This window comes from Megascapheus bottae, chromosome 15 (genome assembly GCF_031878675.1).
Source record: "Megascapheus bottae isolate mThoBot1 chromosome 15, mThoBot2.hap1, whole genome shotgun sequence".
Lineage (NCBI taxonomy): Eukaryota > Metazoa > Chordata > Mammalia > Rodentia > Geomyidae > Megascapheus > Megascapheus bottae.
In genome coordinates this window covers 31636547-31661562 of record NC_143523.1, presented here as the reverse complement: position 1 = coordinate 31661562, position 25016 = coordinate 31636547, and the positions used below count along the sequence as shown (strand labels likewise).

At 38.0% G+C, this 25016-nt stretch overlaps 1 protein-coding gene across 1 annotated transcript in view; it reads right to left on the bottom strand.

Annotated features, from left to right (window-relative positions):
* Positions 1-1193: 1193 nt before the first annotated feature.
* The window catches only part of LOC150054133 (putative neutral ceramidase C), a 57346-nt gene continuing 33523 nt past the window's right edge, over positions 1194-25016 (bottom strand). Inside the window, exons 11-20 of the mRNA XM_090346350.1 lie at positions 19785-19866; positions 17731-17846; positions 16876-16970; positions 14753-14792; positions 14213-14308; positions 10672-10767; positions 8289-8435; positions 5773-5832; positions 3464-3552; positions 1194-1537 (exon numbers count right to left, since the gene is read on the bottom strand). Of these exons, the coding sequence (XP_090202476.1) occupies positions 1348-1537; positions 3464-3552; positions 5773-5832; positions 8289-8435; positions 10672-10767; positions 14213-14308; positions 14753-14792; positions 16876-16970; positions 17731-17846; positions 19785-19866 (1011 nt within the window). The 3' untranslated portion in view covers positions 1194-1347. The remainder of the gene's footprint in view (positions 1538-3463; positions 3553-5772; positions 5833-8288; positions 8436-10671; positions 10768-14212; positions 14309-14752; positions 14793-16875; positions 16971-17730; positions 17847-19784; positions 19867-25016) is intronic.

The following is a 25016-nucleotide window of genomic DNA, read 5'->3' as shown; positions in this document are numbered from 1 at the left end:
AATGCAATTTATTTTCAAGCAGTTGATGTTAATTTGTCATACCTTCTTGGGGGAGATTAGGCTGGGTACTTCACAATGCCCCCCAAATATCCTTCAAAATAGTATTTAGCGAACGGTCTGGAGTCTTTTTCCTCCACACAGATTTTCAGTATGTGACTTGAACATCCATAACACGAAATGTCTTTCCAGATGTATGTATCAAGTTGAATAGTCAAAATAGTCAGTGGTGACAGTTACTCAATCAGCTTAAATATAATCTCACTAATTGTCCAGACTAGAAACAAGCATAATGATTGACACACAAATCCTATAAATATCCTATGACTAAAGGGATCTGTGTATGACTAATTAGTAAGCTGCTTACTATAAAGATAAGTGAATTATGACCTCCTATTAAGGACTGTCTTCCCAAAACATTGTGGCTTGGGTAAATCTGATTGGCAAAGATAGTGAACAAAAAAATAGCTTAAGTCTTCAATATGGTACATCATCTAGTGGGAGCAGGACACATAGGGATAAGGCATTCAAAATATTTGCAAGTTTGATTTCCTCATAATCAGACTTCTGAAGGCAATTCCAGAAATGATTAGAGCATCAACAACTGAACTAGGCAATAGTAAGTCCAGTGTGACTGCTACCAAGAGCTATGTTTATTTGAAGGCATGAAAAACTGACATGCTAATTTTCATGTTTCTATAACTGGGCTCATACTTTCATGATCAGCATACGTGATATTTTTTAAATGCATTTAGTAGAAATGACCTAAACCCTTATTCTAATGTTAAATCCACACGATGTCATTGCTTCCCATCTTTACAACCCAAGATTAATCTTGCAACTCTCCTCAATCATCTCCAGTGCTTACATTCAATAACTTAATAAATACATATTTCAAACACTAACACTGTTCACACAGCTTTAAGCATTCTCAGTAATATTTCACAGGTTTCAGAATGAAGGGACTTGTCCCTTAAAGAACTGCAAGGCCTCAAAGAAAATTGTGCTTTAGGCAGTAGACTATGGTGCATGGCTGCTGGAAAAACTAATGGAACCTCTCTCTCTCTCTCTCTCTCTCTCTCTCTCTCTCTCTCTCTCTCTCTCTCTCTCTCTCTCTCTCCCTCCCTCCCTCTCTGGCACATCACACACACACAAACACACACACACACACACACACACACACACACACGCACGCACGCACACACACACACACGCACGCACACACACATCCCATTATCACCAAACAATTTGTCTCCAATTTCAAAAGTCAAAATGGTAGTTCACATTCATGTGGAATAGTTCTAGGATGCACAGAGTAAAGCTGTTCTTCAAAAATCTGTCAACTTTCCGCTAATTAGTTATAACTTCAAAAGAAGGAGAAGTGCCTTCAAATGCAAGTAAGACTGCAGGCTTCAGAATTTCCTGCTTGCGGTTGTGTCCAAAATATCTTATTCTATAGACTCCAGGTTGAGCAGTGTCTGGAATATGCCATTCTATTGTTGCATTACTCTGACCCAATAATCCCTTGTGCCAGTAAAACCTGTTAGTAGAAAACAAACAAATAAGTAAAATACACTTTAGAATGACTATTCATTCAAGGAGAGTCTACAATGAGCAGGGCATTATTCTAGACACTGAGGATATATAGCAACAAACAACAACCATAAATATCTATTGCCTTTTGGGGGCAAACTTCTACTAAAACAGCTCTATTTGTAGAAATATCCTTATTTATTCTACTTTTTTTAGCTACCTAACTCTATCCATCGCATAAAATCTTACCATATATACAGAAAAAAAGGTAGTTTCTCAATTCTACAATTATTTAAAGATAGTAAAAATTCATATATAAAAAGAATGACTCCTGGGCTGGGTGCTGGTGGCTCACACCTGTAATCCTAGCTACACAGGAGGCTAAAATCTGAGGATAACTGTTCAAAGCCAGCCCTGTTACAAAAAGTCCATGAAGGAAACCTCCAGAAAACTGGAAGTGGCACTGTGGTTCAAGTGACTGAGCAGCAGCATTGAGCTGAAGAGCTCAGGGACAACGCCCAGGCCCAGAGTTCAAGCCCCACAATTGACCAAAAAACAAAGGAAAAAACAAGTAAACAAAAGACTCTTCTCTTGAATGGCAATGGATTCCTTTCCACCCTAAACTCTTCACTAGTCAGCACTTCTCTTCCCATCTTAATTCATTTTGCTAAATATTCATATTTAATGAGTACATGTGCCAGATCTATACAAAAAGGACTAGGCAAAATCTGGTAGATCAGGGCTATAATCCTAGTTACTCAAGAATCTGAAATGTAAGAACTATAATTTGAAATTGGCCTGGGCAGAAAAGTCCATGAGACTCTTATCTCCAATGAAACACCCAAAGAATGAAAGTGGAGCTGTGGCTCATGGAGTAGAGGTCTACAATTGTACAAAAAAGCCAAGCAAGATCATGAGGCCCTGAGTTCAAGCCTCTTTGCCAGCACATACATAAAGTATCAACAACACAAATGAGTAAGACACAGTAATGAGCAAGAGAGAGATGGTCTAAAGTTGATTTATAATTTCTTGTTTAAAAAATAAAACATCTGTAATCTAAAGACTCAAAGACAAAAGGAGGAAACGACTGTATCTGTACAGATTAACTCCAGGTAGACTCAAGGAGAGTCTGCAGTGAGTAAGGGGCAATTCTAGATGCAACATGGTCAAAATCCCTATTTGTAGTTGATGACCTAAACCAAACCAATATGCATATAATTTATAATTGTTTGGCTTGAGGCAACATGAGTTAGTAACAAATTGCTTTAGAAAAATCTCTACCCACTTCCATACCACTTTCTTCCAGTATGAAATTTATGGACTTGAGAATATAAATATTTCCTTATAATAGACACAGTGTTAACATCTTTAAAATATCCATTCAGCTGGAAAGTACAATAACAAAGGCACTGAGATATATTTCTGAGGACATTCCACGAGGTTATTATTCCTTTTACTTATTTCTGTTGTGTTTCGGTATCTAAAAAGAAGAAACTTTGGCTATATACAAACATGTTCTACACATTAGGAGCAGACTCGTTATTTTCCCAGTAGAAATGTTGAGCTCAAAAGAGATAGCTCAGCAACTAAAGCCAGTATTCCTTTCAACAATTTGTAAGAAGGCTAGTCAGATTTCCAGGAAAATAGCTGTGAACATAAGAAGAAGGAAAAAAAACAACGAAATGTCCATAGGAAGGGAAGCCTTCACCCCCATTAGCACCTAACCTCAAGGAGGAACATAAGGCACTGTTTTGTAGAAAAAAAAAAATAGAAGTCCAAAGGAAGGCTACTAAATCAATTAAGGTATGGCCACATTGAAAATTGATATCATTAACAAGATATCTTGAGTCATTCTTTTTATTTGCCCTTCATACATGCCTAAAGCAACTGTTTTCAAAGCTAGAAAGATAAAATATGCAATAGACAACCTCACCTTGTCTCCCAAGAGGCATCATTATACAATGTGTGCCAGGCTGAAGTAGTGTCTTCATATTTCTCTACAGTGAGAAAGGTCTTATGGGTCTAAAATACAAAAATATAAATGATCAGTATATTTATGTATATAATAACACCCCTTGTTAACCATATGATAATTTAACAACACCATTCATAGACATGCATTGAAATTTATTGTAAATTCTTAGGTGTTTACCCTTAACAGTCTAGGTGATATCTTCAGAATACCAACTTCTATTAAAAACAACGATATTTCCATAAATTTGAAAGGAACATGATTATGGAGCTAATACTAAATTGGAAAAATTAGAGCCAAGAAGGAACTGGGAATAGAACTTGAAATTTCAGAAGACATAGTCAAGCCTTTCCAGGGAAAGCTTATTAATCTATATTCTAAGACCATCCCTAGTCAGCTCATGATTTAGGAAGGGAAATGGGACTTTCTTGTCTTCCCACCTCCATGCAAATAAATTACAGTGACTCTGTCTCCCTGAGGGAAAGAGTTGGAAAGAATACATAAATCTTCCCTGTCCTGAGGAGCTAAAGACAGTCACTATACTTACTCATAATGGATTCCAGAAACCATATCATAAGTAGATTTTATTTCCCCATCAGCAGAGAGCTTTAATAGAGCAATTTGTTCCAGTCTAAGAATTCAGTTTCAAATGAAGCACAGATTTGAATAATATGACAAGGTAATAAATACCAAGGCCATAAATCTCCCATTTCGCTCTAAATCCTTTACAAAGGAGCCCATAAAGATTGGGTTTCTGATCACTGTATCTGTCACCAGTCTTCATCTCTGCCATTTGTGAGTGTTCAGATAACCCTTTCTTGAATAGATCATTTATTTACAGCTAGGCCATGTGATTCTTCAAAATTATTATCTAATTGTTCCACTGGTTATATCTGATTAGAAGTTCTATCTGATAAGACAATGTTAAATACCATGGTTACTTGTAAAGAGACACAATGGGAAAGCCTTAGATGGGGTAAGAGGTAGGACGGGTCCTGATGAATGGGTACAGAGTACAGCTTGGAGAACAACCTGAGACTACCAAACATGAGGAACAAGACACATGACTATCCTCCCACTCTCTCATCAGAATCTCTTTCTAGATGTGTGTGTAATCTTATAGGACTCTGTTTATTCACTCAAAAAGCAATTTCTACTTAGTAGAGTGAATACTAAAATGTATCTTACTAGGTAGTATTGAGGATTAAATAAGGTTCACATAATGAATATTTTGTCCATGAAACATTAGTCTATTTGTGAGACTCATTATCTCCAATTAACTACCAAAATACTAAATGTGGAGCCATAGCTCAAAGTGATAGAGCACTAGCCTTGAGCAAAACAAGCTCAGGGACAGTGCCTAGGCTCTGTGTTTGAGCCATACCACCGACAAAAATAATTAACCTGTTATTCAAACATTCAACAACTAGCAATGACTTTTAAAAACATCATGGTTTCTAGAAATGTTTTTGTACCAAATCCCACAAACTTGTTAGAAATGCCCACCAACACGCCTGTCTTGTGCTGTCACATTGCACTTGTGGTCGTGGCAACACTGGCACTTTAATAAGCAGGCTTGGGAAGGCTCATTTAGAAGAAAGGAATTCGGAGCTACAAATGAATGTGGGTCATGGGCAGATGCTCACCAATGGAGAGAATACAGCCTCAGTCACAGAAAAAAATATATATATATGAATGACCTAGGATTGACCTTCATATATACACTCTTCTTCCTCTATAAATGTCCAATTTGATTTCCACTTCTGATCTTGGCTGATTAATTTTTGTTTCTTGGTTTTTTTCCTTTTTTTTTAAAGACAGGTTATTACTATGTAGTGTAAAAACAGCACTACTTCACAGTTCTCATTCCTTTGTCTCCAGGGTATTGGAATTACATTGTTTGCCACCACATCCAGTTTGTTGAAAGTTTGACCATCACAATGTGTCTGATTATGGCTTTTATAGTATGTAAAAGCCATTTCTAATGAATTATAAAAGACTAGAACTACTTCATTTTGTTTCTAGATGAATCCTATGGAAATAAATGCTTTGTATTGGATTAGTAGCAATAATTGCCCTTGAAAATTAGAAGTTATACAAATAGGTTCTATTTACATTCTATTTTATGCACTTCTACACTGTTTTTTATGTCAGACATAAGATAAATACACATTGCTGGTGTTTTAATAAGATTAATTAGTAATAATAAGTAATACTAAGTAGAGAGAAAGCTGGTTTTAATTTGTGAAAATCTATTGATACTTATTTACCCTGTTCTCTGCTGAATTCTTTGGGTTGGCACCTACAAATACAACTTCAACAACTTCTCCCTGGAAATAAAAAAAGTATATATTCATGAGTTCTAATAAAAGGAGTTAGGGCTATTTTCCAACTGGAAATATTATCTGTTACATATCTCAGGACCCAAGGCCACTGTATAAATTCTACTCTATTTATTCAAGTGATTACAAATATCATTGCAACAATGTACACAGGAATTTGGAGCCAAGGAATATTCTTTTGGTAGAATAAAATATAGATGAAAGTCCAAAGCTAAGATTCAACTTGCGCTAGGACTCCACTACATCCTATTTCATTTCTGTGGTTTTCTATTCCTAATATACTTCCAGTGGATAATTATTTAAATGTCCATTTAAGAAAAAGAAAAATCTATAGTTCAGAAATTCAACTTTACTCACTTTTCCCCAGGGAAATAAAAGAGCCAGAATTTTCCATTCTCTGCAAAAGGCTTGCTCAAAAAAAATTATCAAAAATCATTGGGGTTCACAGATAAAAACTTCCTGAACAGAGTCCCAGGGTCACAACTGATTGGAGAGAGAGACTCAATAAATGGGACTATCTAAAAATAAAGTTTCTGCACAGACAGAGACACAGCTACTAAAGTAGAAAGACAGGCAACCATATAATGAATGATTGTTGTCCTTAATGTACTATGTTGTCTCTCATCTCCTTTGCTGTCCCTTGGTTATCTCATATTGGTATAGTATCTCACTTTGTTATCTGATATATTGAATTTATTTGTATTTGGATATTTGAAATTTGATAGGGAAGGGGGGAAAACAAAGACGGGTGGGGGGTGTGGGGGGGAGGGAAATGGGTACCAAGACATGTGAAAGGGTATCAATGTATGTGAATTAATGCACCTTCTATCTGGCAAATATCATGTAACCCTTTTACTAATTACAATAAAAAAATTTAATAAAAAAATAAATAAATAAAATAAAGTTTCTGCACAGACAGAGACACAGCTACTAAAGTAGAAAGACAGGCAACCAACTGGGAAAAGATATTTACTGATATATACATCAGACAAATGCTTAATATCCAATATCTACAGGGAGCTCAAGAAACTAATCCCCCCACCCAAACCTAACAAATCAATCACTAAATGGGCAAGGGAACTAAAGACATACTTATCAAAAGAAGTGGTTAAAATGGCAAAAAAACATATGAGAAAATGTTCATCATCCATGGATGATGCAAATAAAGAAATGCAAATAAAATCAACCCTAAGATACGACCTTACCCCAATTTGAATGGCCAATATTCTGAACTCAGACAACAACAAATGTTGGTGGGATTGTGGAGAAAGAGGAACCCTACTGCACTTCTGGTGGAAATGTAAACTAGTAGTGCCACTCTGGAAGGCAGTCTGGAGGTTTCTTAAACAACTGAAAATAGACCTTCCCTGTGATCCCACCATACCACTCCAGGCATCTACCCTGAGTGTTGGGGGCCGAGTATGCCATGTCTAATAACTTTCTGCTGAGGCTTGTAGTAGGGATAAAACACGTGGATCTCTTTGTCCTGTCCATCTTGTATACTGATAGGCTCCCTCACCCAATATAAGGAGGAGGGATTTAGGGAATAAAGAGAGAGAGATCTTCCTGCCTTGATGAAGCTGCGTCGCATTTCTGTTCGTGCTCCAGGGTAAGAAAGCTGGGGGCGGGAGGACAGTGGGCCCCTTCCTCTCTTGGCTTGGCCTGGTCGGGGTGTGTTTTTCCCCATCCCCCTACTAGCAGAGGGGGACCGGGGATGAAGGACCCCAACACTGAGGATCATAACCCAGGGTATGATAAGGACACCTGCTTAGCCACGCTCATCTCTGTACTATTCACAATACCCAAGTGATGGAAACAACCCAGATGTCCTGCTGCAGGTGAATGGGTACAAAAAATGTGAGATATATACACGTATATAAATATATATACATACATACAATGGAATTCTACATAGACAACAGGCAAGATAAAATAATGGCATTCACTGGGAAGTAGATGAAACTACAGAGAATCATGTTGAATGAGGTAAGTCAAGACCAAAGGAACAAAAGGCGCATGCTCTCCTTCATAAATGGATATTAGGTCCAAACAATATTTGGGTACCCAAGGTTATGGACATGGTCTTGGAGATATAAACATAACTACATAGACATAAAATCGATGATAGGATATATACTCTATAGACATAATGTTATATTACATAGATTGATATATAAATATGACATGCAAACCCTTGCTTAATTATGTTCTAAAATCTATGTGCCAGTGATCGTATATGAAGATTCCCTTCTTGAATACTTGTTAGTTAAATATGACATGTAAAATATGATGTAAAAATCAGTGTTAGTAAAATCTTTAAAAAAATCATCAAGCTTAAAGTTGGTTTATGGAATCATTAGAATATCATGGTATTAAGCAACATCCTTCCTTTGCCTTCAAAAACAAAAGCCTGAAATATTTTAAGGTTATTCTAGGAAACTTACCACTTGGTATGCAGATTTTGCTGGCTGCAAGACATCACCAAAATTTCTGCCTATTGGTGTTCTATCCACCGTATTAGGAATTAATGGGTTTATTAATTGTTTGAAAAATGGAGGCTCTGGACCACTGCTCATGTTGGCTACTGTGTCCTGAAACAGAGAACCTTCCTTTAGGCAATGTAACATAAAGAGTCAAGACCCTGTCCCCAGACCTCAACTACCAGAAACACCTGAACTAAAGAAATATGCATACACATGGATGCACACACACACACACACACACACACACACACACACACACAAACATACACACCATAAAAGCTATTGGGCTTTATGAAACTATGAGGGGAATCCTGTTAAAATGTACTATTAGATATTCATAATTTTACTTTTTGCCCCTAGAAGAATGTTCTGATGGAAAGTTACTGTCTTATTTTCCTGGGCAATATAAGCCAGTAACAAGAGAGACTACTTTGAATCACCACCAAGGTGAACTTCCATCATTCACTTGTGCAACCTTGAACAAGGGCCCTAATACACAACAGTGGGACTGTTTTAGAACTTTTACATTGTGTTGAGATTCTTCCAAACACTGTGGAAATCTTGATTAGAAATAGCAAAGATATGGAACCAACCTAGATGTCCCTCAGTTGATGAGTGGATCAACAAGTTGTGGTATTTGTACACAATGGAATTCTATGCTGCTGTCAGAAAGAATGACATCGCCTCATTTGTTAGGAAATGGAAAGACTTAGAAAAAATCATATTAAGTGACGTAAGCCAGACTCAAAGGAACTTAGGCTCAATGGTTTCCCTCATTCGTCATAATCAGTAGAAACCTTGGGCTCTACTAGCAGAGATCTGCAATAGAGCAAAATCTTGATACATAAGGACATATAATGTGAAGCTAATTGAAAGGACCTCCAGGATAGTGAAACAAAAGCCATATAATGAATGATTGTTGTCCTTAATGTACTATGTTGTCTCTCATCTCCTTTGCTGTCCCTTGGTTATCTCATATTGGTATAGTATCTCACTTTGTTATCTGATATATTGAATTTATTTGTATTTGGATATTTGAAATTTGATAGGGAAGGGGGGAAAACCAAGACGGGTGGGGGGTGTGGGGGGGGAGGGAAACGGGTACCAAGACATGTGAAAGGGTATCAATGTATGCGAATTAATGCACCTTCTATCTGGCAAATATCATGTAACCCTTTTACTAATTACAATAAAAAAAAGAAAAAAAAGAGTATTACAAATTTAATGTGTCTATGTCCAGTGCTTTTTTTATTGTAATTAGTAAAAGGGTTACATGATATTTGCCAGATAGAAGGTGCATTAATTCACATACATTGATACCCTTTCACATATCTTGGTACCCGTTTCCCTCCCCCCCCACACCCCCCACCCGTCTTGGTTTTCCCCCCTTCCCTATCAAATTTCAAATATCCAAATAAATTTGTAATACTCTTGTACAACTATTTGACTTTTTTAAGTGAAATAAAACATCTATGATATCTTGAAAAAAAAAAAGAAATAGGATATTCTCCTGTATCCGTCTTTGTGATATACACACCTATTTAATTTGAAATGTCAGTGCACATCCTGATTAGTTTGCTCCATTTTCTGTAAGTTTTACCACCTTTGTACCATTAAAATGTGAATCTCAATTTTTAAATAGCTTTGATGTGTTTTTAATGCCCTTTATTTCTGGGAAGGTTTGGAAAACAGTGGTCCAACTCCATCTGACATTGATATTAGTCCTATTCCGTTATTAGTCTTTAACATTTTTTGCTCATTGGGAAACATGGAAAGTATCTCTTACTTTGCATAGGATTGTGAGAATAAATAATACATATAAGCAGGCATCAATGGCTCACTCCTATGATCCTAGTTACTCAGGAGGCAGAGATCTAGAGGATTATAGTTTGAACTCAATTAGGAAAGTCACTGCTGCTCAATTTCTAATTAGATAGCAAAACACCAGGCTGGAAAACTGGCACAAATGGTAGACTGTCAGCCATAAGCAAGAAAATCAAGCAAACATAAAGCTCTCCGTTCAAGGCCTGATACCAACAAGAAGTAGAATGAGAACAATATACATACATACATACATACATACATACATACGTACAAAAATGGTTTCCACCATGGATGTTTACTGAATTTGTACTTTACTACCAATATTATATAATTTCACATTTCTATTGGTAAAAAATTTTTGCAAAGGTCCTTATAATTCTTTAATATACATAATGTCAAACCAATTGAACACGTGAAACTGAGGTTTTCCCTTGCCTCCCCCTAAACTTCCAATACTGAGGCAACACACACACACACACACACACACACACACACACACACACACACACACTTGGATTACCGTAGCAATAGCCTTAGCCAGGGCTTTAAAGAGATGGAGATAAGCAGCCAAAGTGTGAGGCCCATAAATTGTAGATGCCGCCTCGTACCGCTGAGCCTGCAGAGGAAGCAAGGTGAAGTGTGGTTGGTTCTGTGTATTTCAGTCCACCCACAAAGCTTAAGCGGTTGAGGTGAAGGCAATGTTTGGACATCTCACTGTGTTCACCCCCAGCATAATCTTCAATGCAATTTGTGAAAATACATGGTGAAAGCTTCCATTTACCAGCCATAGCAAATGGCTCCCATTTAGGTATGAAAAGCAGCATGTTCTCTTCGCTTATGCCATTTACATTGTTGCTCCAGTAATCTGAAAGCTCTTGAGCAAGTGACTATTGAAAATACTTGCAATATGAGTGCTATCCCCCAGAGCACATTGAAAAATAGGGGGAATAATTCTTGAATAAATTGGGTGCTGTTGGCACCCTCTATAAAATGACTTTTAATACAGCATAGTGCTATGAAACAAAGCCAAGTTAATTCTTCATCTGCTCTCCCAGCCTTCTGCTTTTTCCCTTCAAACCTTCAAAGATAGTCAGTCTAAAAGGGTACTTAGTATCAGATACAAACTTCTGCCTCTCAGTGCAGGCCATCCATCCAGTGTCTGATGTGAGGACCATCTTAGACCCCTCTTTTGTCAATCCTATATCTTGTTAGGTCTACCCATCATTTCATTTCACTTTCATAAATTCTTGAATATGGCCAGGCATTGGTGGCTCAATCTTTAATTCTAGCTACTTAGAAGGCTGAGATCTGAGAATTGCCATTCAAAACCAGCCCAGGCACAAAGTCCATGAGTCTCTTTTCTCCAATTTACTCCCGAAAAAACTGAGAATAGCACTGTGGCGCAAAGTGGTAGAGAACTAGCTTTGAGCAAAATCATGCTCAAGGGTAGTACCCAGGCCTGAGCTCAAGCCCCAGGACTGGCACAAAAAAAATAAAATAAAAGCACCTCAAGTATGTCATTTTCCTTATCTTTACCTTTGTTCAGGCACTCACTGCTCACCCAGATTTAACTATAACTTTTTAAATCAGTTTTGTCTCCATATATGTCTTTCCAGTTCAGTTCCACACTGCCATCCTGGAGACCTTTGTAAATCACAAAGGAGATCAAAGCTTTTTCCTGCTTTGCATCCTACTACAACTCTCTAGAACTTTCCTTTCTGAACCAAAGTTCTGATGCATTGCACTTAAGACTCTTCCTTTCACAAACCCTTGCCTCCCATTCCAGCCCTCATGTCTCTATCATATTTACTACATGGTACTCCACTAATGGCAGCCTATCAGCAGGCTTTTGCATGTGCTCTAGGCCCTTGTGTGTGCTCCTCTATATACAGAACATCTTCCTAGTTTTTATTCAACCAACTTTTTCTTGATTTTAAGATCTCATACAGTTGTTACACCTTCCTTTATGGCTACCAGTCCTCAACCTCAAATACTCAGTATAGTCTGGAACATTCTCCTAGGTTTTTTTTAATCACCCAAGATACATCTTCCACGGAAGTTAGATCATCTGCTTTCCTTCCCCCACACCTCCTAGACAACTATGAGTCTTGAAGGCAGGAACAGATTTTGTATATTATTCTTATTATATGCCCTAGGAAATGACTAACAGACTATCTGTCAAAGGATATATATGTTGAACTAATTAATTAATAATGAGTTCATAGTAATCCTTTCAGAAGTACAACCCTGAATAAGCTCATCAAGCCATGGATTATTTTACAATCTTTTGGATCTAATAGATCCTTCTCAAAATAATTGTGCTAAGAGCATGAAATCAAAAATATGTGTGGTTGACAAAGGAAACCAGTTATGTTGAAATAGTCTTCCTAGACTGTAACAATTTTGTAAGATAGCAGTGCTTATACTTTTTACTATGCTACCATACAACATAATCTAATAGTGGATATGAGTAGGTACAGATATAATGTGATTTTTAAATAAAAATAAGAATAAAAGATATTTCTGGATCTACAATAGCTACATGTTATATGAAAATATGACTACCCAGTGGGTAGTAATTCAGAAATACTGCTAATATTACTGCTAATGCTGGTAATTATTATTATTATTATTATTATTATTATTATTGGAGTCCCTAAATAAAAATGCTAAATAACAGGGAAGAGTGAAAAGAGTATATCATTATTCTATTACCTCAGGAATATTTGTTCAACAATGCTATAGTTTGGATCTACAATATCTTCCACAGGTTCCTTGTGGTAAAGTCTTGGTCCCCAGCAAAGCGCTATTTGGAGGTAATAGAACCTAAGTTACTAGTCCTTTAGGACAGTGGTGGAATACTCTAACAGAAGAGGCTGAGACTGAAGCCTCTTTCTCTTCCTCTCCTCATTTCTAAGCAATTAGTTGAATAGCTTTGCCCTACCACGTACTCCTTCCATTGCCCCCCACAAAATCACCAGAAATCGAAAAGCCATGAGTTTCCCCATTCATGGTTTAGCACAACCTCTCTTCTTTCTCAGTGGATAGTCTCAGGTGTTGTTTTCATAATGATAGGAAGATGACTAACACAAACAAGATTTCCTGAAAGTGTAGGCCTTCAGGAAAGCAAACACAGGGCAAGTAACAGCAGAGGTTCCACTGCTGGTATAATTTGCCAAAGACATATGCTGCTGAATAGTGACCATAATATACAAGCAGTTCATTGGGAAACATTAAAGTACTTTCAATGTTAAACTACTATTATTAAAAGGTATTTGGAAAAAAATTAAAAAATAAATAAATAAAAGGTATTTGGGCCACTTTCTAGAATACTTAGAAACAGAAAATACCAGTCACCAGCATATCCTAAATTCTCTGAATACTACTTCTTGATCTATATCATGGGTCTAACCATACCCTGCTTCAAGATGTACTATAAAGATTATTTAAGATTATATTTTGTCTGGGGACATGGCTTAGTGGTAGAATGCTGGTCTAGCATGCATGAAGTTCTGGGTCCAATTACTTGGTACAACATACACAGAAAAAACTGGGAGTGGTGCTGTGGCTCATGTGGTAAAGCGCTAGCCTTTAGAAAGTTCAAGGACAGAGCTCAGTCCCTGAGTTCAAGCCCCTAAACCAGCACCCCCCCCCACACACACAAAAGTTAAAGAACTTTCAATAAATACTGGCTGACATTGAGAGCTTCCCCGAATTCTGAACTAGATTATTTAAGATCATATTTTAAAATGCATTCAAAAATAATATATTCAATAAATAGTGGCTACCACTGAGAGTTTTCCGAAATTCTACAGAGGTTTAATACATCAAAATCATCATGAACAGTTATTTGTACCTCTGAGAAAGATAATTGTTTTTAGGGAAGATGGAGCAGAATTCTGGCCTGAACTGGAACTAATGAATCTAAAACTCCAAATAACCACCTCTGGCTTATCTTTCTTTTATACCACCATCTAAAACAAAGCCAACTCTCAGAAACATGATTGGGAAGCCTAGAAAGTCTCATTTGACACAGCCATGGTAGAATTTTTTGTCTTTACCTGGTATTCTTCATATGTAGTTATGTAATGTGTGTACCCATTACACACGCCTGAAATGACAACAGTCATGTCCTTCACCCCATACGATGCAAATTCCTATGGAGAAAAGTAAAGCCTAGTCAATGTATTACTCATCTAATGTTATGATTTCTCAGTTACACTCAAGGTACATTGAGTTATTGGACCTGCTAGTTTATTTCCCTTAATGAAATCCTTCTCAATGATAAAATCCATAAAGGTATACCAAGGTATGGAAGAGCCCTTTATGAAAAGTCAAAACCCACTGTACATCTGGGAAAATCAGTAAGTTTGTGGATATTTTAATGGTCATAAAACAAAGACAGAACCTCCTAGTCACCTCCGAAACTTTTTGAAACAAGTGGCCAGAAGCCATCTTGAAATGAATGTCTAGCTATTTTAGAAAAGAAATTTTATTCATCTTAGGAGAAAAAATTAAAAATAAGCAATCCTAGGAACAGGACTTTTTACCACTTCACCAAATATAAATGTGCAGATATTTTTATTTTATATTTTACTTACTTCTTGAACTGCCTCTCGGAGGCGTCGTCCAGACATGGTCCTGAGGCAAGAAAAAAGAATTCCATAAATGTTTTACCAGTTGGGATATACAGAAGTATTCAAAAAGACTTGCAGTAAAAAAAAAAGCCATTTCCTTGGCTCATCACACATCAATAAATTATATAGGGCTTAATAATAAAGGTAAAGCTGAACTTTTTAAAAGTGATTGTACTGTCTTTCAAGAAAATCTTAAAATAATACGGCCAATTTGGCCAAAGGAAAGAAACACAATCAACGGGCTCTATCACTAACTAAAGATCATCTTCATTTTCTATTCATCTACTCAAAAAATTCTTCCAACTGAATTCTGTTAATAAGAGCTGAGGGACAAGGAGAAAGCAGATCAGCTGGGATTAGGCTATACAAAAGGACTACTTCTAGCTAGTAATGAATGATTCAAGAGTACAGAGCTTATGCGCTTGGTGATGGACAATCAACAAATAAATATAAAAGAGAGATAGTGCTAGGCACATGGATAGTAAGAAGGCAGGGAAGGGATGAAAGTGAGTGGTGGTGGTTGTTCTGGTAGTGATGGTGACGGTGGTGCTAATGGGATGGTGTCACTGGCAACTGTGGGTGAAGACTGTTTCAGGAAGTACAGGTAGAAATGCTACCATTCTGGAGATCTAAACACAATAATTTTTTAAAAAGGCTTATTCAGGGGCTGGGAGTTTGGCCTAGTGGTAGACTGCTTGCCTAGCATGCACTGAGACCTGGGTTCAATTCCTCATTACCACATACACAGAAAAAGCTGAAAGCCGTACTGTGGCTCAAGTGGTAGAGCTCTACCCTTAAGAAAGTTCAAGGACACTGCCCAGGCCTGAGCTCCAGCCCAGGACTGGCAAAAAAAAAAAAAAAAAAAAAAAAACCTCATGCAGGATGACCAAATGAAGAGGGGAACACCGGTGAATACAGTCATAATATTTAATGAACAAATCTTTAAATGGAACTGGAAAACTTGAAGGGATGAATGGGGTTGGGATAGATGTTGAGGAAAGAATGATGCAAAAGGTGACATTAATCAAGATGCAGAACACTCATCAATTGACATACTGAGTCAAAAAACCTTTGAACAAGGTAATTTTTAAATAAACATAGATACAATACAACAGGTACCCCAACAGTGAGATTGATTTTTTTAAGAATGAAAAGAGTAGATGTAGCAAGTGTTGAAACACCTGAGGGAACTTCCTTTCAGATAGAGTTCAAAGGCCCTAAGTCAAGAGCAATCTTCATGAGTTTAGGAAGTACATGTGGATTTTTCCTATAGGCAACACATTAACAATGAACAAGATGGTGCAGGGGTGGGCAAGGTAGAAAATGTGGAGAAGACACACCAAGGACTTTACTAAGGAACAGAACATGTGGAAACTTGTAGGAGGTTGTGAGGATGTGAGGCTATGCCTGAGATCAAGTGAAAAACTTGCTGGGGCTTGAGAAATAGCAGATTCAACTTATGTTAGATGTAACTTATGTTGGAATAAATAATATGGCTGATTTATTGAAAGAAGATCATACAGAAGTAAGGGAGAAATTAAAGAGACTGAAGAAGAAGTTGTTGCAATAATTTGGATAAGAGAAGTAGTAACTTAAAGGGAGGATGATTAGAAATGGCGAGAAGAATGCAGAATGTATAGAATTTTCTAAAGAAAGATTAAATCAAGGATAATATCAAGACATAGGACCAGAGCAATTGAAAAGTATGAATTTGCAATTTACTAAGATAGCTGAGATGATATAAGAAGATTTAAAATACTCTCCTATGTTTTCTAACATGTCAATTGATCATCTTATATATCTTCATTTTGTTGACATTTCAAGTGTTTGTACTGGCATAGCGCATGGCATCATTTTGCTTTAAGATGTAAAGCTCCTAAGTTCTCACACGTGCTTCTGGTTACCCACCAGTGATAGGCATAGAGAAATGGATTCTTCAGAAGCCTCATCAAAAGAGGGTAGAAATATTTGTCACAGTCACCAAAGGTTAGAAAGAGATGCACTTGTCTTTTCATAACCATGACTTCTAACAAGAACACACAACAAATACATTTTGAAGGTGAATTTTAAAAAGAAGCAGAACTCACGTGAATTCTCCAGGAATAGCAGCGATGGCCAAGGACCCAAGAGTAATTATCTGAACATCAACAATATCTGGATGCCAGGGATGAGGTGAGGATAGCTAATCAAAGGAAGAAACTTGTGTGAAGTATATTATTCTTTTTGTAGTAAATCAACATATGATCGTGGATATTTATTTATTCAATGATCTATAGTTGAAGCTCATTTTAATGGATTTTTTCTACCACAGGATTGACTTCTAATTTATCATATAATATTAAATATATCATGAGGGTGTACATGCCTTAATCATGACATGTGAATCTCCAACCTTAATGCTATAGGTACCTGAGCATGTCAGTTACGTGTTGGGTAGATTTGTTGATATGGAGTAATAAGAACAAACAAGCCAGTGTTCCCCTAGAACAGTGTATAATTATCTTTACACATAATGAAGACCATTTGAATAGTTTTCCCTGTTAGCACTTCACCCCAATTCCACTAAAGTATATAGTTCCCACATCTTGCTCTATCTTCCAAGGTTTCTCCAAGTGAACCTATGCTTTTCTACATTCAAATTAGTATAGCCTCTTTCTAGTTCTTCCTTTCCTCTCTGCTTCCCTAAGAGTTTTAGTAGACTATCTTTAAAATGGATTTTTTAAATCTTCCTCAAATAATCTATTTTTATATAAATACTGCAGTGACATTTCAATTGTTAGAATGTAAGAAGTATGCTCCAAGGAAGTATTAAGAGAATATCTTAATATTAAAATTTTGTTAGAGAGTAGCTAAAGACAATCTCTGGTTTTATTGTGCATCTATAATTAGTTAAATGATATCTCTCAAATTTACCCACAACCTATGGTAACCAATGGCCTTACCTCTCCAGTGTGCAGAAGGATTGGCTTTGGCTTATGACATTCTTTTATTTCCTCAGATGGTATGCCCAGGATCTGATCCCGGAGGATCTCCCAAAATGGATCCCCTTCTGTGGTCCCTATGAGGAATGTTACACTTGGCATGATTCCTTGAATTGGTCCTCTGAAAGAAGGACCACTGACATGAATATTGTACAATAATCCATCTAGAGGTATCAGAGATTATATTAAGGCTATTGTCTAATTATTCAGACAATTTGAATAATAGAAGAGGCAGAATTTCCAGTGTATCACAAAATAATAATCATTATTTAAAAGTAGATCTTCAGAGTATACAAGAGGATTAAGAAGATGTTTTGTTCAATATCCTCAATGTTTTACATGGATTTACTTTGTTTATGTTGTAGATTAAACATTTTTAATTAACATATTTGTGAGCTAAATCTCTCTTCTTTGTGTGTGAGAGAGAGAGAAGGAGAGAGAGGAACAGAGAGAGAGAAGGGGAGAGAGAGGGGGAGAGAAGGGGGAAAGAGAGAGGGAGAGAGAGAGGGAGGGAGAAAGAGAGAGAAAGAGAGAGAGAGGGAGAGAGAGAGAGAGAGAGAGAGAGAGAGAGAGAGAGAGAGAGAGAGAGAGAGAGAGAGAGAGAGAGAGATCCATCTAGGGCTTTAACTACTCTGGGCCAGAGCACTGACCATAATATCTGTTGCTCAAGGCTAGCATGCTACTACTTAAACCAGCCTTCCACATTTGGCTTTTTAGTGATGAACTGGAAATAAGTCTAAAAACTTTCCGGCTCTGGCTGGATTCAAACCATGATTCTCAAATTTCAGCCTTCTGAGTAGCTAGATTACAGGTACAAGCCACTAATGCCAGGATACATTTCTCCTATTTTAAAATAGGAATAGATTGTAATATCAGTTGTCTGGCTTGTATCTTTGAAGCAATCTCTCTTGAATATTCATCCAAACACATATACATACAAATATACAGTAAAAATAAAAAGCATGCCACAAATAATGTCAGACAAAGTATTCTAATTATAAACCTAAGAATTTATAACCTTTAATCATCAGGGAAACATATCTATTTTAAATACTTAGGTACCTGATAGCAGAACAAAACATTGAAATAAAACTGATGGAAATGAAAGGAAGAATTAGAAATGCATCAAAACTGCTGAGCATTTAATAATTAATAAACAACTAGAGAGATTGGCCGAGCCATAGAAAACTTGAGCAATACTAAAATCAACTAATTCTAATAGATAACTAACATAATTCTCCATCTAACAAAAACAAAATGTGTTTTCTTTTCAAGTGCAAATGGAAAATCACTTAGGACAGAGTATAAAACAAAATTCAATATTTTATAAAGTAAAATAAAATGACACAATTTTATGTTGCAACAACTCTGGAGTGAAATTAGAAGCAGGTAAGAGTGAAAAAACTAGGGAGATTCAGGAATGGTGGTGTTTGTTGGTAATTCCAGAAGGTAGAAGAAACAAGAGGGCCACAGGTTTGAGACCTGCCTGGTCTGCATAACAACAATATTTCTCAAAAAAAAAACAACAACAACAAACTCTGGAAGATTTATCTAAGATGACAACTATGAAACTTAAATCCCTCTTTCTCCTAATCTCCCTCCTACAGAAGAGGTTGAGTGTAGCTTTGGCTCAAATAACAGGGCACTAGCCTTGCACAAAAAAACCCAAAACAGTGTCAAGAACCTAGATCAAGCTCTATGACTTACACACATGCGCACATGCACACACACACACACACACACACACACACACACACACAAATAATCATAAAATAAGTACATTCATTAAAGTTAAGAGTACAAAGAAATGCAAGAATTTGTCTCTAAGTCTGAATGAGCAGAAAGCTGTTAGAAAAGTCTCCTACTCCTATGAGATCTAAACTGATATGTACAAACATTGAAACATTGTTGACTCCTGAGTTTAGAAATTAAAATAATGATTATATCAATTGTCCTTACTCCTTATGAATGAAGAGAAATATGGGAAGTGTGGATTTCACAGGCTTGAAGCTCACCCTGTGTAATGTTGAGGCCTGAGACTCCATCGATGGTGCCAGCTGCAAAACTGTAGCCCAAGGCTGGTTTACATGTCTTCACCTGAAGGAAAGAGTTAAAAGCACTATGGGAGACATTCTCTCCCTCCCTGAATTCTTAGTGTAAGAATGTGCCTGCATCTGGTAATTAGGTCACTAAGCAACACATGCCTGCTTGCTTGCGTTGATATGCAAACATCCTACCACCTGGCCTCTACCCAGAGCAGGAGCAAACATCCTACTACCAGACCTCCTACCCCAAGCGGTTCCTATACCCCAACCCCCTCCTGCCTCTCCTGAAGAGGCATATAAACCCCTGTGTGAAAAATAAAATTTGCAGCTTGATCAGGACGCTTGTCTTGCTGCCTTCTTCGTGTCTCCTGTCCCTTTCATTCCTCCCTCTAGGTTCTTGGCCCTAGTTGACGTCCGCTGGAAGGGACAAATGGCACCCAACGTGCGGCTCGAGTGCCTGCGAGGCTGAGGAACGCTGTCTTCCAGGAAAACTTGGATCCAAGTGATTGTGTGACCAGCTCGGAGTGGCCCGCCCGAGACATCTCTGTCAATGCTGAGAGTGAAGACGGCGAAAAGTAAGTGACTGGCCATGGGACAGGAATCATCGTCACAGGAATTGTTCATAGGCTCTCAAGACAAGAGGAACTTGGGTTAAAAAGAAAGATTCAAAGGCATTTTTCGATTACCTAGAAGAATTATGTCCTTGGTTCCCCAAGGAGGGAACGATTAATGAGGCTAAATGGCAAAGAGAGATTGTTTATTAAGAAGATTCATGTTTTTATAAGAATTTTCATGTAATTATTGCAATTGTGGTCAAATAAGGAATATTTTCTTCTTGAAAAAGCAGCATAGTGCATGCTTGGCCATGTACACTGTAAATAGCCTTTACCAAATGTGTTTGACAAGGAACTGTTTTTATATGGATAAAATGATCATTGATCTTAAAGATTGCTTTTTTACAATTCCCCTACACCCTGGTGATATTTTGTTGGCGGCTCAGGATAGGCCAGATCTACTTTCTAAAGCCTTTCTTAGCCTTGGCTTGCAAATAGCTCCTGATGAAGTCAATTTCATGTTGACTGCCTCCATATCCTTAGATATTCAATGGCTCAGGCATTATTTAAAATTGCCTAATACCTTTTTGCCCCTTAATGATATTCTGTGAGGAGACTCTGACCTCTCCTCCCCCCCCCCAAGCTTACAGCAGGACTGCCTCCACACCCTGTCCCTGCGGAGCTACAATCGCCTGCCTCTCAGGCCTTAAGTTCCCAGCTCCTAGAAACTGCTGCAGGCCCCAGCTCCTGGGTGTAGCTGGCCTAGCAGCATCTTAGCAATTGGCAAGCCCCTTGTCCTGGCCAGAGCCATCCAGCCGCTGCTCTTAAAGAGGACCTGCCCTGTAATCTGTAGGGAGAGACAAGATACGGATGTTGTGACATTCTATGATGACTGCATTAGTTATGAAAAAGATTGGCATAGAACTGCTCTCCCAATTCTAGGGGCCACAGTCTAATTACATGGGGAGCAGTGGCCTATTGGCCGGAAAAACAATTGGAGCTACTAAAATTAATAAGGATCAGGCAAATACAAGTTTCAAATACAGGTTTCTTCATGATCTCCCCGCAGTAAATATGCTCATGGGAACCAACCAACTGGGGCTCCCAAGTCTTTCATCAATTCCTAATAATTTGTATATTTATGCTATTGAGATAAAAGATTGCCTTTTTCTAGAAACAGTGGTTTTCCTTTAATAACCTTTTTTGTAAAAGATGCCCAGGTGAAAAGCAAAGGCCTCCAGAGGTAAGTATCGGCCAACCCCCTGTCTGTGTTTTGTTTTGTTTTGTTTTTAAGAAAGTGCACTGTGGGCCTAAAACAGAGAGAAAAGAAGGCTGGACACAGCATGCTCTCTAAGGCCTAGTGGTCAAGGGATGCCTTGACCCCCCTTCTGAGTTTCTTGTGAATAACAGGGCATGCCTGAGAGTCCCACTGGCAAAACATGTCTAAATCTAAAAATAGCTGTTTGGTGAAAACATTCATCTGAGCTCATGTTTTTGTGTTAAATGTATCTGATTAAGTCCAATTTTCTTATATGTCAAAAAGTCTCTGCTTTTCTGTCTTGTTTGTGTTACATATTTTTCCTTGTCCAGTTTTGTCTTTAAAATTGGTACCAGTTCTAAATATGGATCCTTATGGTTTTTCTCTATGTACTCAAGCACACATCCTTGTTATCTATTTGGATATTTCTGGGAAGTAAAATTTTTGGCCCCACTCGGGCCTGGTATGGCCCCTCCCAATTGGCTCCTTTTTCCTACAACCTGCTGAAGTGACAGTCTGGAGACAGTTGGTGGCAGGGCACAAACTTCAGTCTTAGTTCTTCTAAGTTTAAGACTCCCACCCAACTTTCATCTGTAAAAGGTATTATGGTAATATGTCTAATATCAGGAACTAGCTCTGAAAAAAAAAATTTCAGCTAGTCGCTTTGTTAGAAAGCTTTGTTTTAAAAACCTGGTTGTCACCTCCAAGAATAAGATTGGCAAAAAAACCCTCATGATACTAAAATTTCCGGAAAATGAACGGCCGATATTAATTTTGCGCACTTTAAGATCTTTGAGTATGAATGTGTGAATGGGTATGCATGGGTTAAATTGTCAGCATGCTGTATAAAATGGATGAGCTCATATTTGAAACACAAAGGCAATTGGGTAAATCTAAGTCTAAACTTCAAGAAAATTATTAGGTTTGAATGTTTTACAGTGTCAAAGGATTATTGCATTGTTTTAAAGAGGAACTGGTAAAAATCTGGTATTGCAATGCATATAGCTGTTTACATTGTAAACATTGTATCCTGTTTAGCACAGAGGTATTAGGGAATTTGGAATTTATTACCTAAAGTTAAAGTTTGGAAACATGTATTAGAGATTTAAATGTGAATTTGTTTATTAATGTCAGAAACTTTGCCTGTCCGTCTTTTCTTGCAGACTGACACTAGATATCTGATGGTAAAATGTGGATAATGTGATTAGTATTTTAAAGGAATGTTTAAAGATTTATCTCCATGCAATTGGGTGTATTTTTAAAAAAGGAAGGAAACTAAGTCCAGACTTAGATTTTTGGTGCACTGATGTCTGTAGTGCTTGCATTAGGGACTGTTATTTGAGTATAAACTGTTGTTGGAGTTCTAGACAGTCATCTAAACTGCAAAAAAAAAAAAAAAAAAAAAAGAAGCTTCTTCTAAAAGGCAAGGGGAGTGCCTTGAGCCTTAGGGGGCCTGAAGAAAAAAGGAGTTCTTTGTGCCCTTAAAGGTTTTTCAATTGCAAATAAAGGCTAAGGTGTTAATTGTTTAAGCAAGTATCAGTAAAAGTTTTTAAGAACATTGGAAATGGGTTTCTAAACAATATTTGAAAGTTGTCTTAAATGTTTGAAGAAAGAGTAAAAAGGAAAATTAGGACTACCAAAATGATTGCTTAATTGCTATTTAGCATGCTCTTGTAAGTCTCCTTATAGCAATTTCCAGCTGGGCATGGAAAAGGATAGCAGATCCTCATTCAGATGTAATTTTGATCCTCACCGAGTCCTCGGTAAGATCATGCTTGAGACTATTTCTGTGTTGACCACCTTGTTGCTCTAATTTGAGTAACGTGGCCTTTTGTAGGACTCATTGATCTGAAAACTGCATTTTTGAGCCAACCCCGGGCAAAGCAAAGTCCCTGTAAGACTGTGGTGTCTAATCTGGCAGCAGAGTGCTATTGAGGCAGAGTTGCTTTGGAGCTCAAAGTGGCCGAGTGCTAGCCTTGAGCTGGAGAGCTGAGAGATAGTGCCCAGGCCCCGAGTTCAAGTCCAGCAACCAACCAAGTGAGATGCCAATGGGATGTTTATCCCTGTGTGGAGAGACACTACTGGGACAAAAGCAATGAAGCATCCAGATGCAGAAAGCCTCTGCTTGGATGGCAGAGATGGTGTCAGATCCTAGAGTCACTCGTGCTTGGCCATTCAATATTAATCAGAGCCGGGAGGTCATAGAATAGTTTGTAAGCATGCCTTACAAATGCCCGTGCCTTCCATAACTGGGCAGGAACATGTCAATCATCTGTGATAGTGGGTAGTCTAAAGTTCTAACTGAGCGAACTTTGATTTAACACCAACCACAAATTCAGGAAAGTTTGTGGATTTGGGGCTTGTGTCCCTATTGATCTGTTTAGATCTGGCAACTGAAGCATGTTAGAGTCGCAGGGATTAAGTTCCCCAGACAATCAGGAAAATGCCTTTGCAAATGGGTGCTAAGTAAGCTAAACTATTGTAGTCAAAGAAGGTTTGTGCAGTTGTTAAATGCTGAATATGATCTCTAGTTTGGAGCAAATCATTGTTCCTGATAGCTAATCCTGGCAACCTCTTGGTAAAATAGGCTAAACTTTTTAAGGTCCCTGGTCAAGTACAGAGACAACGCCCCTGAGTCAGCTTGAAGAAGTTACAGAAGCTGAATCTCCGCCCATCAATCCCCTTTACATAAAGGGACCAGGGAATCATTGGGAGAATTCACTGAAGTCAGGCCTTAGGTTAAGCTTCTTTAACCAGTTTGCTTCTTTAACCAGTTTGCTGCGCAGAAATTTGCAGGCAATCCAGCTGTAGGTGTGACATTCCATTAGAGTTCCTGAGAGATGAAGCTGCTGCCACATATTCTGCCCTGTCTGATTCCACCACCACCACCACACAGCTGTTTCCTGAGAGGACTGGAACTAAAAACTCTTGGTGATGGGACATTCTTGTGCTAAACTCAAAGTCCCCTAGGTGGTTGCACCCATTATGGTGACTCTGGATAGGTGAATTTTCCATCCAGTGCTGAACAGCCTAGATGTGGGAGATGCTAAATGGGTACGAGGACTATGGAGCCCCCAGAGGAACCGTAATCCCCACCCGAGGGAGACGCACCTGCAGTTGACAGGTGTAGGCATCTGCCTGAGGTGCAGCTAAGACTGCAAGGAGACGGCCTAAACGGCCATCAGTCTTGGGGTCTACTGCAGGACACGCCCGATAGCATGAATCAGGGCCTCTGTCTCCCCTCTCAGATTAATGCCTACCATAATTCCTAAATCCTCGCCCCTCACGTATTTTAAGATGAAGGGAGGAGATGTCGGAGACATTCTCTCCCTCCCTGAATTCTTAGTGTAAGAATGTGCCTGCATCTGGTAATTAGGTCACTAAGCAACA